This window comes from Labrus bergylta, chromosome 1, assembly GCF_963930695.1.
Source record: "Labrus bergylta chromosome 1, fLabBer1.1, whole genome shotgun sequence".
NCBI lineage: Eukaryota > Metazoa > Chordata > Actinopteri > Labriformes > Labridae > Labrus > Labrus bergylta.
In genome coordinates this window covers 24845396-24861025 of record NC_089195.1, presented here as the reverse complement: position 1 = coordinate 24861025, position 15630 = coordinate 24845396, and the positions used below count along the sequence as shown (strand labels likewise).

At 40.8% G+C, this 15630-nt stretch overlaps 1 protein-coding gene across 1 annotated transcript; it reads left to right on the top strand.

Moving 5' to 3' along the window:
- Window positions 1-604: 604 nt before the first annotated feature.
- On the top strand, window positions 605-15586 carry LOC109980052 (calcium uniporter protein, mitochondrial). Its single transcript, XM_065957402.1, has 8 exons — window positions 605-921; window positions 11917-11986; window positions 12126-12293; window positions 13329-13433; window positions 13597-13757; window positions 13850-14053; window positions 14555-14671; window positions 15308-15586. The coding sequence occupies exons 1-8, from the start codon at window positions 811-813 to the stop codon at window positions 15383-15385; spliced, it is 1014 nt and encodes a 337-aa protein (XP_065813474.1). The 5' UTR covers window positions 605-810; the 3' UTR covers window positions 15386-15586.
- The last annotated feature ends 44 nt before the right edge of the window (window positions 15587-15630 follow it).

Genomic DNA, 15630 nt, shown 5'->3' with positions numbered 1-15630 from the left:
GGTGTACTACTTTTATTCACAAGCTAATAAGCAAGTTAATGTGGATACCAGGGGGGGGAAACCACACACTTGCTATTTTGAAAACTACTCACCTTGCTTTAGCCCAAGGCAACTGGCAATTAGCGGCCCACATCAACCTTCAACGTGGCCCTCAGGTCAATTTTTACACATCAATTAATCTTGAACATGAAGAAAACATGACTAAATCTGCCATGAAATCATGAAAACCAGAAGTATGTCCATAATAATATTTGATCACTGGCATATGTTGAGTTAAATTGGAGACAAAATTGACTGTAATCGTTTTTGGTTTTTTTGGCATCCTACAATTTGGCCCCCTGGCAAGTGAGAATTAAATGAATGTGGCCCTTGCTGTGACCAAAGTTGCCCCTCCCCTGCTTCAGCCACTTGAGGTTGGATTTTGATGTTTGGGATGCATGGTTAACTTACCTTCACTTTGGTTGGGGGAGCAGAAGCCTCCAGCTTCCCTGCTGGCTGGCTGGCTCCTGTGAAGCTGACCGAGGAGAGAGGGGGGGAAAGGGGAGGAGGAGGAGGAGGAGGAGGTGTGAGGGGGCAGGGAGTGGAGTCTGTCACAGACCGCGGCGCATGTTGTCAGAGGAAATGGTATGCAGCTCGATCTGGGCTGTTCCTCCCTCTGTCCCGTAGCATACCGATCATCCGGCTGTTATTTGCACCGAGGACATCCTGTTTTCATCTGACTAACCGGCTGCTGAGACACATTTTAGGGGAGTGTTTTTTTCGCTAAGTATGCCCCAAAGGAACCGCTAGAAACACGGTTAACAGCTGGACATGGCTTCGGTTCGGATTGTCAGCAAAGTTACGGCGAGAATTTTTGGAAGTATTCCGCCTGTTTGTTATTACGGTGTCAATGCTGCACGTCCAGTTACATTTCTCCAACAGGTAAATACGTCTTTAAGCTTTTTTTTTTAATGATTCAATTCGGTGTCAGTTTGCTACACTGCCGACCTGACTACGTCTACCGACATTTAACAAAGTAAAGTTGAACTGGTTTCCTGTTTTTGAACCCAAACATTAACATTCATGTGTGGCCCCTGTGCAGGCATTGAAACGCTAACTTCACTTACTTGAAATCGGGATTTCATTTTCAATTCCTCATTGTCTGTCTGAGATCACATATAACATGAAAAAGACAACATAAGATTACTGTCTGTGATCACTCTTGGTATGTGTCCCTTTTTGTAAGCACTACTTACAGAGCAGCATACATAATTCAAGTAGGCTACATTGCATTGCTCTTCGGGGGTTTAGATAGTCCATAACTGTGTGTGTATAACAGATAAAGCCTTGAAAACTGTGACCTTTTTTGCACATTACCGTCCATTATCTCATCTCTAAAGCAAGGCTCATTCAATTACTCCTCTGAGAAAACCATTTCGGGCACTCATCCGAAGCAAGGGTCCGTGATCAGACTGCTAAACATACTGTACTTCTTAACTCTCAGCATGGACTTGACTTTCCCAGGAAAAATCCCAAGAGACATTTAACGTTGCCAACGCTAATTACCATGTCTGATTTTTCAGACGAAGGGTAAATGTGTTTCCGCACAGAGCTTTTAACTGGATACAATTAAATAACATAAGAGCACCACCAGGAGAATTTGAAGGTGGAACTGAACTCACAGTTCAATTCATAAGCTGTTAAATAGAATAGTTCACAACAGATCACAGTTGAATCACCTATCTTTAATTTTCTATTTTATCATCTGATGCTAGAATATGCAGAGGTCAGCTAAAGCGTGAGGTAGCCTATCCCAAGTGGACAATCTTGGCCAGCAACAGGAAGAACAGGGAAACTGCTGAATGCCATATTCGTCTCCATACTTAGTGAATATTGACATACACTTTGTGGGGTTGAGGAGAAAGCCATTATGTCTGTAAAATGGGCAAGCTGTCATGAGTCACTCCTGCATGCAAGAATGACTAAGATGGGTTCTATTTTTAGCCTGGATCATATATAATATCGGAGCTGAAGTTTTCCTCGTCTCGGAGGACAAACTGTATGAAAAATGCCCTCCAGCAATCAGCATGTAGACCTCTGAGGGCATGGACATACTGGATTCAGCCATGCCATAATCCATAATTGTCTTGGAGGAGCTTCAGGCCTCTCGGGCAGACCCGTGCCCAGTCAGCTCATGCTTCACTGACTGCTTCTAAACCAGATCACATCTTACCTTTCAGTATGCTGAGCATGTTAATATGGCCAGTCTCACTACTTGGTCTGTGGCCCTCTTTGAAGCTTTGTAGGATCCGGCAGATGCCATGTGTTGTCTGTTCCAATACTCTCAACGTGGGTCCCCGAAATAACACGGTCAGCTTTCATAAACAGTAGATCTGGACTATTTGAGGAATATCCGTAATGTGTGAAACTAATTTTTCAACATTGTGATGACATGTTGTGTGATACTGAAATAAGCATCTAAGCCTTAGATGCTCATTTCAATATCAAGTTATTGCTTAGATTCTAAGCAATAACTTGAGTTCTGTTCCTTCTGTTATGCATGTTTGACAAAGTTACTACACATCTTGTGTCTTTGAGTCCTGAATAGTCCTAAATAGCACAAGTTTTGTATTGTTTTTTCCACAGGCCCTATATTTTGGACAATATGATGTGATGAAGTGTTGTTTTAAAAGGTGTGGCTTAAATACAGCTCGTTATAAATAGGCGGGTACAATAAGAGACTTTGACGAGACAGAGAATCCTGCTGCATAGTAAACCAGTTTCAGGAATTAAGAAAACAAGTTGTAAGCTGTTATACAAGTCCGATCAATGGCACAGGCAAGTTATTCAGATCACCAAGAACGCAGTGTTGACAGAGGTAATAGACAGGGATCACTTCAGAGGTTTTTAATTAGAAAAGAAAAATGGAGTACCTCACACTTCGACTGAGCAAATCTTTCTTAACCAACTTGTTCTGTTCCCCTGCGTAGCATTGAGTATGCGCGCAGATGTGAACTGAATATAAAGCTGTGTCAGCAAGCAACAGCGTGCACTGTTCATAACCTGAGGTGTGTTCTTCAGTGGGTAGTCAGGAAGAGTATTATTTTTTTTTGTCACATTTCATTTTAATCATTGTAAAAAATAAGCGCTTCATTCCCTAGAGCCCCCAGGAGGTAAACCCCCTAACAACACTAAACATCTGCTGTTACTTTTGTTCTGCCCTTCAGCAAAAGTTTGCTGCAGAGAAAAGCCTTATGAAGGCTGGCACTTTCCCTTTTATGCAAAGCTGCCAGGTGTTTCGCTTTTATGCCACCAAGTGATTTGATTTCAGATCATTTGTTTCTCTTCCTCAGTCAATGCGGAATGATATGAAGGTACACAGAATATGATGCAGTTTGTTCCGCAGCAGTAGTTAGTTACATTTATCCACAGGATGACAAATGAAGATGACATTTTGGCAGAAACACACTTGTTTGCAAATGTTTTCCTGAGTCATATATCGGAACCATCTCTGTGCGAAACAGGAAGAAGAATACGAAACAATAAGCATATGTCCATCAGAAGTGTGAAAAAAAAAACAGGGCTTCTAGCATAGCCTAAGCTTTTTTCACTAAGCTATCCAACACTGAATGCTCAACGATGATTGATATAGACCATTTAGAGAATGCAACCGAGCTTTTCCCCCTCATTTTGACTCTGCTCATTTCAGCACTGTGTGACATCAACACTGCACATTGTGAAAACAAATCGTGCACAAGGTTTCCACAGCATGCAGGTTTAAATCCAGAGGAAACAGTGCTGTTGTTATCACCATACCGTCATATTTATGGTTTCTACTTTAAGAACATTTGTGTCTGTGAGATATGTTTCTGCTATTTCATACGATCCAAAATGTCAAGGCAGCTGAAACAAACATGGGGTCGTTATCGAAAAGGGTTGACATTTTTTTGTCTGACAGCGGGCTCTGTCTGTTGACACATTCCAACATCTGGACTGACATTATTCTCTTACCTGGAAGCAATTTTACTTCAGCAAGCCAGACTGCCTGTTTCATGCCAGGCGTGTGGGATGTTCCGTATTAGCACAGCATCAACAGAAATAGAACAAGACTGAACTCCTGGAAAAAAAAAGGATGTGGACATCACCTGTATAGTGGCTCTGTCAGACCTACGCTTTACTTATTAGTAGAGCTTCCCCTCGGGCATAATAAAGTTTACCTTGACCTTGACCTTGAATCAGCAGTTTGTTTAGGTTTCATGCTGGTGCTCAATAGTCACATCTAACTGGATCAAAAAGTCGAGCATTCTTCCTTTAAAAGCAGAACGAAGAAAAGCTTAATTCTTAACCTTAACTGAGTTACTTACACATGCAACTTAACTGGAACCCCGATTAAGCCGGAGATCATTGGACGTCAGTGAGTCAGACATGCACTCCTGCATATTTCTCAATGTGTATCAGTGTTAACATTTCAAAAAATGTAATTAATCAGAGTATATTTCACAGAAGAAGCACTTTTACGTACAATTAAATGGGATGAATCGCGATTGAATGTTGAAATTCAGCAATTTATCGTGATTAAAAAAGAATATTTGTTTGACAGCTCCTGTTAATTGATATCTAGGTCTTTCACTTGATACCAGTACTCTGAATGGAAAAAACCTCGAAAGAGCTGTAGTGAGACAATGCTATAGCAGGGTTGTAGACTCCATTTACACCTTATTTAACATGTTATCTGGGACATCTGATGGACTAGTGGATAAAAGGCATCCTGCATGCACTATACCAACATCTTTTTACTCCCTTGTTTCCCCTCTTCGCTGTCTTCTATCAGCTGTCCAGCAAAGATGAGAACAAATGTGTGATCTTTATAGCTCTGCTGGATTAAAGAAAATGTGCGACGATACACTGTCTTTGTGCATGCAGAACTCAGTGCAGTTTGAGAGCTATCAGACAGAACAGGTCTGGAGGGGTCTGCAATGTAATCAGATACCAGCCAGGTCAGTCAATCAATAAACCACATTCTTAATCTAACTCAGCATGGCTCCCCTGTCAAGCAGCGCTGGAAAAGCACTGAAGGCATACTTTACCCCTGCCAATGAAAATACGTCGGTACACCAACAATGCTTCTCTTGACCTAGGTTCCCATCAACCCGCCCACCTCTCTAGTTTGCATATTTCGATCCGCAAGTCAACGTGCAAATTGCCTATTGAAAATAGAAGGGCACTCAGAGAGCACACACTCCTGCAGAGGCCAACAGTCCTTTCCTTAGTGGAATGTTTATCTTCAGGCGTGCTTTGTCTGGTTGCTTGTTTGTGAGACTTACAGTGTCCACTATTGCTTGTTCGTGAGGGCTTCAATTGCCTGTCTCTTGATCCATGGTGGTGGTTCAGGGTTGAATAGCATGCTCTTTAAACATAATTGTTTAAAGGCATATTAAGCCTTTAAACAATTATGTTTTTTAATATACAATTTAAATGTTTTCAAAATCATGAATGTCCTGGCACAGTCACTAAAGTGCACTATGCCTGTGCCAAGTCATTATTGATTTACGTTTACTTGCAGAAAACTGAGTGTATTATTACCCTTGAGGTAAAAAAAAAATAGATGCTTGAAATAAGTCACTTCACGTTGTTTGTTGAGTTACAATGCCTTGCCAATAGCACTTGTTGGAATTACTCTAAGAAGACGTCATTGAAACCTTCAAATGTAACCGTATCAGTTACAACAATGTGAGTTTATGATATTTGCACAAGGACTGAAGCCTTTTTGCAAACACTTGGAAAGAATGGGCGGTGACCACTTATTGGTGGTGAAGTCCATAAACAAACATGATAAAATTCATAGCTGCACAATGCATTTTAATGCAAAGTGTTTTTTTGACAGTGAAATAACACAATGGAGCTTTTCACTGCGTCAGAATGTTTGCAAGTAAATAAAAAATAATTTTTATTCCAACAAACTGTTTATCAAGTGTGCTTTGAGTACTGGCGGTGTGATGATGCACTGCTGGGCTGTGAGTGACCACAGGGAAAAAATGAGTCACTCAAGTTGGCAAAGGTTTTGTGGCAGTTTATGCATTTCTTTAGAAGGGGAAGTTCAGTTTTTACTTCAGAGGATTTGTTTTTGCTCCGTTTAAAATTGTCCCTTTAAATCCGGACCTTTACAGATACCACAGGAATTCCTTAATCAGTAATTTCTAAATCTCGCCTTTTTGTCTTCTGTCTTTGAAGTATTCAGCTGTCGTGCGGTGCTAGGGTGCAGGGTGAAGCGCTGTCTGCAGTTTTAATTTTAAAGTATCTAGATCGCATCTAGTCCATGTTAAAGTCAGGTAGCAATCTAAGGTCACAGATATCCCCATCAGTAACTGTTTTTCAAGCCCAGAAGATTCTGATATTGTCCCCACACAGCATAAAACATCCACAGTATGTGTTTCCTCAGCTTCTCCAGGTGACACCAGCGTTACAGTTGATGAGCTAAAGGGCATCTGACTCAAATTAAACACGTAGCAGGCTCCTTTCAAGCTTAATACCGACTTGTGCTTCACGTTTCTCTGGAATAGCTTTATACAGTACATTGCTCCTAATATTAAGCTGGCCATTGTTGACAAGTTGTCTGGGTACCTGGGTTAATCCAAGTTTCAGTGTTGTACAGTGACATTAGCTTGATTTCTCTCTTGCTCGGTCACTGTTATCACATATTTGTGCCTGGGAACCTAGAAGATAAATAATGGTTATTGAGCTCTATGAAATTGTTTCCTGCTGGCTCCATTGGGCGGGTTAAACAAACAACACATGACTTAAACCCAACAGACCAAGGAACATATGAGACCAAAAGTCATGGTCTAAACTTAACCAAGAAGTAGAAGCATTTCCGATTATGTTCAGGCAGCAAAACTACTGAACAAGGTCTGGGAAGGGGATCATTTTGTTTTGGTTAAATGATTTAGTCATTGACTATGAACGACTGTGTCAACAGAGAACGAGCTTGGCAGAAGATAGCACTGAAGGCAACGTTAAGAGGTTGTGATGGACAAAAATGAAATAATTCATACCAGTGTAAGAAAGGAATCTTTTGGATTACATGTTGTGGCTTTTTCACAAACTGTCTTTAGGTAAGGTTGGTGCCATGCAAACGGAGACCTTGTCTTTCCCGTTGCTGTCACTGCATTTTTTTCTCTCCTAATTTGATGGATCACTGACTGATGAAAGTAAGACAAATGCTTCAAATCATGTTTTATGGTACAGTGCTTGCTGTTCTATGTCACAATGGCAAAGGGGAGTCATTTCAATTTCTCCTCTTGGCAGCCTGCATTTGTCACCCTGGCTTTAAGGCTGTTCATCGCTCACACATATTCCTTTCCTTCTTCTTCAAGTCATGCCCACGAGATAGTGTAAGTCACCACATTATGAAAGTGGGTGTGTGTCTGTGGAAACATCCCTTGCCCCCCCCCGTTTAGTGGTATCCAACCGTTGAGAAGAGTGGGAGCACATACCTTTAGGAAGCACGGATTCAACAGGCCATAGCTCACATTTGACAGGATTCATAATTGAACGCCCAGCTGAGAGCCTACAGGGCAAACGAGGCTGTCTGTCACCATGATAACCCTGTTCATTGCTTTTTCTTGAGCAGGAAGCCCCAGTATGCTTCATTGCAGAGGAGGGACGTAGCAGTTAGTCATCGCATTGCTGGTTTTTTTCATGCCACGTCTTCCATCTCTCCCATGGCATAAATAAAAGAGGCGTATAGCTGAAGGCGTAAATATACCCTCAGCTGATTGTTTTGAGGAAGAACTGGGCAAAATAATTCAATGTAGACGAGCAGCTGTGCAGTGTCTTATTTCCCTTTTTTTTTTTTTTTTTGATAAGAGCACAATAAGCAATAGAGGAGCCAATGGTTTAGTTTGTGATCACGTTGATAAATACACCGCACTCTTTTCTGCAGGCTGTATGCCTGCCTTGTCACAAGGCATGGGTGTGATTACTGTTTGCTGTGTGTGGGCCTGTTCAGGCATGTCGTCTTTAACCTTGAATTTTTTTTTCTTTTTTTTTTCACAATCTTTTGTTGTGTTTTAATAATCTATGGGTGTGTCCTCTCTTCATGGGTGTTTCCTCAATGAAAGGGTCAGATAAAGTGCTGAGGTTAGACCATTTGATTTGCAATACAGAAACTGCTCAGATTGTATGACATTTCATACGGTATATTGACATGAATTTATCTTAAAGACAATTGACTTGAGTCCTGTTACAGTGCTTAACAACTGCTTAGCAATACTTCCATATTGCAAAGTTCCTTAACCCCTAACCTTCAAATTATTTGAGTAAATTTCTTTGACGCTTATCTTCGTTAGCCCTTGTTCCACTTGTTCCATTCACCAATGCAAAAATAAATCAGTTATAGAAAGAGATAGATAACAAACAGCGTTTCTTGTTTATCATACTTCCTTTCATGTTAGCCACAGTGCTCTTGCTCTGTCCATTACTGTAGTCCAGCTGACATATTTACATGAACATTGTTTGGATTAACATGACATTTTGAAGAGGCATTCATGGTCCCCAGAGGGTTAGGCCAAATAAGCTTTGTGATCCCCTGACTTTTCCATTTGTATCCATGTGTGTTTGATATTTCTGTTTTTGTATGAAATATCTCAACAACTATAACATGTACTACAAAAACCTTATTCATGTTCCCAGATGATGATTGACTTTGGTGATCATCTCGCTTGAAAATTAGCACCATCTTTAGGTCTGAATTTGTAGTTTTTCTCCTATTTAATTTGTTGAAAAATACCTGCAAATAACAATGCAATTGAGAGTAGCCTTACTAGCTAATTTGCGATGTCTGTGATCTAAAACTCTTAAGATGGTTACCAATGTAAACACCACCTGCTAATCCTTATAGTATTGTCTGTAATTTGAGCATTCTTCGCTGTTAATGTTGACATTGAGCTCAAAGCACTACTGTGAATACAACTTTGCAAAGCTGCTAGCATGGCTGTGTACAATCTTGTTAATAGCAAATGACTCTGTCGTGCAATTAGAGCAGCATGAGTCCCAGAAGGCACATAAAAAAACATTATTGCACCTATTACTCATGTGTTGGCTATTAAGTGTGATGAAACCAGAGGGCTCTTTCACAACTTGTAGTCTGTTGTTGAGTGGTCATCTGACACTTACGTTCTAAAATGTGTGTGGATTGAATTCGCTTCAGATATAGATCATCACATTTTTCTGTAATGCGAATGTTCTGCTTTGTGTGTTTTTGTCTGTGCATTTGTAACTGTCATTGTAGGCAGCAGAAGCCAAACGTTCAGCTGTTGTAGTCCAGTGTGCTGCAGACAGCAATATCAAAGGGCGTAGGGGCGAGGAGCATGACTTTGGAAATGGACTTTCACTCATCACACAGTTCTCGAGAAGCATTACATGCCACAGTGGCCACATTCAGTTGATTGAGAGAGGGAATGGTTTGTGTGCACACAGCACAGAAACGGTCCGGAGTCACTCAGCTGTTGGATTGACTCCGGTCAATAACCTCACGCAGAGGAGACAAATAGTCCAGCCTCACCCTTGAGGTTCAGCATGTCCGCTGTTTTGACATTAGAGTAGCCCCAAAGTGCAGTGAGCGCTCAGATGTTTCTCCACTCAATCCTTTTTAAACTGTTGCGACTTTAAATGTTGCGACATACATTTTCATTTTATTCCCATGCACTTAATGTATGTGATGGCACTCAGCTCCAGCACTCAGTTTCATGACCCACTATAGTTAGAGCAGTGGGTGGCCTATAAATGCTGCTCCAGGCTGTTTAGCAGAATGGTAATGTGTTTGCTGTCTGAGGTTAACTGTGAGAAGTCACAGTATTACTCTTTTTTCAGGTCTCAGAAACAGCATCATACGCATTTGCAGCTTTACTATGGATGTGTAATATGAAGACTGTAAGATTTGACGAAACAATTGACGAAAGATATTCCTTTATTTATCAGGTTGTACCTTTGTTGGCCTTGTGAACCCTTAGAATGAATCTGTTTTAGGGTCTAGGTATAGATCAGTCAATAGATTACGTGCCCAATAACAGAGACATCCCAACAATTCCTTCCCCAGATTAACTGTCTCTCTTTTGCCATCATCTACAATAAAAACAAAAAAGTAGATCATCTTAATACAGAAAAGAACAGAAAACGAAGCAGAGTGCTTGCAAACTTTCGCTTGCAGCTGAAGGTGATGAAATAGATAAAGGGGTTTCAAGTTAATAGTACTTCCTGTAGTTCCAACCCTCATGTTAGGAACTACTGTTTGACACTATTGTAGCCTATTCTGCAAATCATAAAAGCTTTTCTGCAGCTTCTTTGTTTGGCGATTTTGTGAATTATTGTGATGGTGGGGTAACTTGACTGTCAGGTATTTAGTTTGTTGTAGTATACAGAATCCATCCAACAGCTTTTTAAAATTGTTTTTTCCGGAAGATTTCCTTCATCGAAATTTAAAGCAAAGCATCCACAGCTGTAGAGGCTCCCATCCATACCGCCCACTCCTTACTGCTCTATATGTATCACCACATATAGTGCTTTCAAAACAGAGAAGAAAAAAAAACATTTTTAACCATTTAATATCACTTGAGATCTCACAGAGGCTGAACAGCTCAAGGTTGACTCATTTGGATTACATTTTGCTTTAAGCCAAGAGTCTAAAAGCGAATTTTCCTTTGCAGTAAGGTGCTCTACTTCATCAGCAATATGACAAACACTTCTAGTTCAAACTTGTATGAAAACAAGCTGCCCTTATGATGCTTCACCTCCTGGCTCTAGCAGCTGTTATCTGTTCTGCGCTGATGTCTTTGTGGTTTACAGTGCCTCATACAAAAGCTGCAGGTCATGGGGGACGCTCAAGGTGAATTTAGGTTTTCCTGTTAAAGCTCTATCTCCTGACCAGTGTGTGAGTGTGATGGACCTCAGCTCCATCACCATGCCTCGAGGTTTGTTTGCTTTCCCAGCCCATGAATCTTGACAGCTCCTTTGGTCCTGCTCTTTAATGTGATATTGATTGAGCAAACTCCCAGATGACCAACAGGGGGGGGAGGCTGAGAGTTGCTGCCACGTCCCCTAGATGTCAGTCAGAGGAAACTCGTGTGTTGATATAACTTCATTAAAGATCACTGAACATTTAGATGTCACCATGTGGTTGTTAAGGTTACAGCGGGGAATTAAGCTGACAGAAAACCTTGTTCTGGTTGTGACTTTGTGCTAAAATTGCTGTTTTGTTGCACGTTCATGTGGCATACAAATGAATAAGAAATGTGAGTCTGCATGTTAACTAAATACCAAAGATTAAATCTAGTTCAGAGAAAATTTAGTTTTCTGATTGACTAGAACATTAATGTGCTATCCTTTAAGTTGTCCGCTCTATTATCAGAACAGTGTTGGGAAGACTTGCAGAGTGATTATACATTTTATTGAGAGACTCATTGACGTTTCATTAGGCATTAAGAAATGGCTGCAGACCAAAATGTAATTAACCTAATGAAGAGGCGTTCATCTGCTGAAAGGAGAGATGGTGTCATCAGAGCAATCTATACTAACAGCTGGTTGGGTTTCTACACAACACTTACAAATGGAGTGAAATAAGGGTTCAAATGCCAAAAATGCCACAGAGATTTATTATAGGGTGAACGCAATCTCAGAGCAGAGCCAATGGCCAAATTCAAGTTATGTAGCTTGTTGACAGTCTGTGTGGGTTTTTTTTTTTCTTTTCAGGATGCTCCCGATCTGTTTACAGTCCAGTGTCAGCTGACATGACAGTTTACAAAGGGCGGGATGAACTTTGAAGAACGGATTACAAACGCATTACTCTGCCAGTACTCATCTTCTTTATTCTCTTTCTTTCTCTCTCTCTCTCTCTCCCCTCCTTTTGGTCTTTCTATTTTCTTTCATATTTTCCTTTTTAAGGTTCAGCAGAGGCCGCCTTCCCTTGGAAGTTGCCGAGCTCTTTTCTACAGTACACTCCCGCCCTCCTGTGGTAATTTACATGCACTACAGCCACAATATATAATAATAATAATAATAATAATAAGTCTGACATGATATACACAAAGCTCTTAACAAATGCACTCAATCTCAACCATATAAAAATATATTTCCAACTTTCTGTGTTGCAGATGTTTCCTTGAGTTATAAATATGGCCGCTTGGTTCTGGAGGTCCCGTTGCCCTCCAGGAATGAGAATTGCCTGTTCTACCTGCGGCCCATGCTGATGAGTGTAGGAGACCTGATCACAGATCTGCAGAGAGAGGACCCCGGAGTCACTGCCTCCGTTTTATCCAAGGGTGGGACATGACACACGTGCCAAATATGCAGGCACCAGCTTGTCAACATTCTTCAGCTTCGGTTTTTCAGGTTTAACCGTTTTTGTCTCAACCTGGTATGGCAGGTTGTTTCCTACTACTGAAAGCTGAAAAAAAGGAAAACAAATGGATAACTCTAATAATCTAATCTAATAAACTAATTATCACCAGCTGTATTATTATAACATCCCCCCCAAAGTTTCCCTCCCTTGGAATAGAGAGAGAGAGAGTTGTAATTCATTAAAGTCGGGTTGGAATCTCCAAATATTTCTTTTGTAATACAAAGGTCAATGTTTATGAGTCATTCTGATCTGCTTTCCCGTAACATACAGCGCAGTGTGTACTTTCACACAGGTTATGGCTCTAAAGGGAACTCCATTATTGTACATCAGAGTCTGTAATGCCTCATAGCTGGAAAAAAAACAAGTTCTGTAAAGCTTTTTGTGGCTCTGGAGGGAGCCGTGTGCAGTTTGGAAAATTGCCCCACAGCTTGAATGATTGTCATCTTGGGCTGACGACCACCAGTTTGAAAATGGAACAAAATCTTCTCTCTGCGATTGTTTCCTTTATGTCATTTACAGTCCAATTGTAAATCACATAACGGGACGTTGTTGTTACCTCCAAGGCATTTGCAATCTCCCCAATGACCCATAATGCAACAGTCCTGCAGTGCAATGTAATTAATATGTGACTCACATCACCCCCACTGGAAAAATCTGCTTCTGAAGAAATCGCTCAGTCCATCTAGATCAGCCAGAGCTGCACAAACAAGCAGGTTGTCAGGTAGATTTCTATCATTTCAGGGAATAGAACTCCATATCAGCACTGAGATACACACATTTTTTATTACACAATTTTGAATCCCTTCGTAATTTCCTGATGTGTCTCATGAGAAACTTTGTTTAGGCTGCAAATGATTGACTACCTCGTGTTTATTTGGGCATTCTGTCAGAAACATTCTTGAGTTATGTGATTGCAGTAAAAGGACTGAGTTGGACATCTTTCCTATTCCAACAGATGACGAGTGTGTCGCCAACACAACTCTGATAGACGCCTTGCTGGACAAAGACTTCAAGCTGGTCATCAATGATACTGTTTTTAATGTCTGCTGTCCTGAAAAGGGTACACACTCATTTATTTTCAGTCATCAATGGTTCTCATTTTGTCTACTGAGGAATGACAACTAAGCCCTGCTTGTGTAAAAGAACTAGTTGTTTCTCCAGCCATGACTCATCTCACTTTTGTTTTTTATCCTCCTCCACCTTGTTGTTACTCACTGCTGCAGCGTGTACGTCCAGTGAGCACAGCATGGGACTGGAGGACATGAAGCACGTTGTGCATCTACTGCACACGGCTCTCCACCTCCCTGAGCACCACCTGCTGACAGAGAGGCAGCTGCTGGAGAGACTCGACAACCTCAAACAGGAGCTGTCCCCTATGGAGAAGGTATTTTATAACGTTTAAATGCAGATGCTTTTATGAACAGGCTCCTACAACCCGTCTTAACCCGTCCCCTCCTTGTATCGGTTTCCTGACAGATAAAAGCACAGCTGTCCCGTTCGGCAGAGTTCCACAGCTCCAGGGTCGTCTGGACCGGCCTGGCCGTGTTGTCTGTGCAGGGTGGTGCTCTGGCGTGGCTCACATGGTGGGTCTATTCATGGGATGTCATGGAGCCTGTGACGTACTTCATCACATACGGCACCAGCATGGGAGCCTTTGCCTATTATGTCCTCACCAAACAGGCAAGTCTAAGGGACCAAGCACAGACACTTCTGAGCTGTTGGTTTCCAGATGTGTACCCTAACTGATTAAATATACACTAAACAGTGAGATATATTGGTCAAATACACTCATTAGCTTTTTGCAGATAGTAGGATTAGAAGATCAATTCTACTCTTACAAAAACAAATTAGACATTAGTTGTTAATAAGGAGTTCTTGGTAGGTGGATTATGTAACCGTCAGGCACAGATAACTTCTGTTTCCAGGTTTATTACTCAGCTGTCAGCTAGATAGCTGCTGGATCTTTTTTTTTGCATATTTAACAGACAGATGTGACAGCAGTTTTAAATCTGTGTCCAACTCTTATTACAAAACTATTGTATTTACAAACATTTCAAACTATTCCTGTAACAGTAATATGAACCTGGTGCTCAGTTGTACAAAGTCATTCACGTGTGTGCAGTTTTTATTTTTATTTTTGCGTACCACATTAATAGCGATCCCTTTTTCTCTTTCCCTCAGGATTATATCTACACAGAGGTTAAAGACAGAAAGTTCCTGCAATACTTTTACAAGGGGGCGAGCAAGAACAAATTCAACGTGAACAAATACAACGAACTGAAGGATGAACTGGCTCAGGTTGGTTGATTGATTCACCTTTTGCTTTCTTAAATTAGCTTCTTCCTTTGCCTCAGGGGGAGACACTTAAAAGTCACAATCTACTGCATTTCTTATCCTGAACACTAAACTAAACCGCACATACAAAAATTTAGTTTCTGGATTCTAAGCGTCTGAGCAAAAGTGAAAGATGGAATATCTCAAAATCTCAGTCACTCACTTTCCTGCATCCAAGTCAAATCACACAAAGATATTATTTTTTAAGGTTTTGATGTTTCAAGATACAAGCTATGTAATGGAGTACGATTTTACAGAAGGGCTAACAGCTCTTTTAGGTTTTAACTTCACTTACAACAGCAGTGATTTCAGTGAGATTCTAATTTTCAGTGTGCCACCTTGTGCTCAGTGGGGATTCTTTTTGACATGGTTATCATCATAGTTAAGAGTGTAAGCATTTGCTGATAGCTCTAACACTAATTACAGCTGAGAATGATTATTTATTTAGTCATGAACCACATCACTGGACAAATACACATTTTGACATCATAGTGGCAATGGTGAAGTATCCAGAGGGTGGCCTACAAAGAGTCTTGTTTCAAGACCCTTAAATACTTGTGATTCAGTTTCGTAATGAATGCTCTGTGTTTTCTGTGTCAGGTGGAGGAGGACCTGAAACGTCTGAGGGAACCAACTCAACTCCAGCTACCACTTGAACTGATCCAGCCAAAGCCATAAACAAAGCCAAGCCATGATTACTGATCACTAAAACTTTCACACTCCGGGTGGGGGGGGGGTTAATTTCCTTCTTTATTTTGATAGACAACTTTTTACCAGGAATCCATATCATTCTTTTCTTTATTTTACAGTCTTGATAATGATGCTAATTATGTCACAGAGGATTATTGAATTAAAAGTATTTCCCATACATGGAGAGAATCGCCTGCCTGATGTCTTATTATTATTATTTCGTTATTTTATGT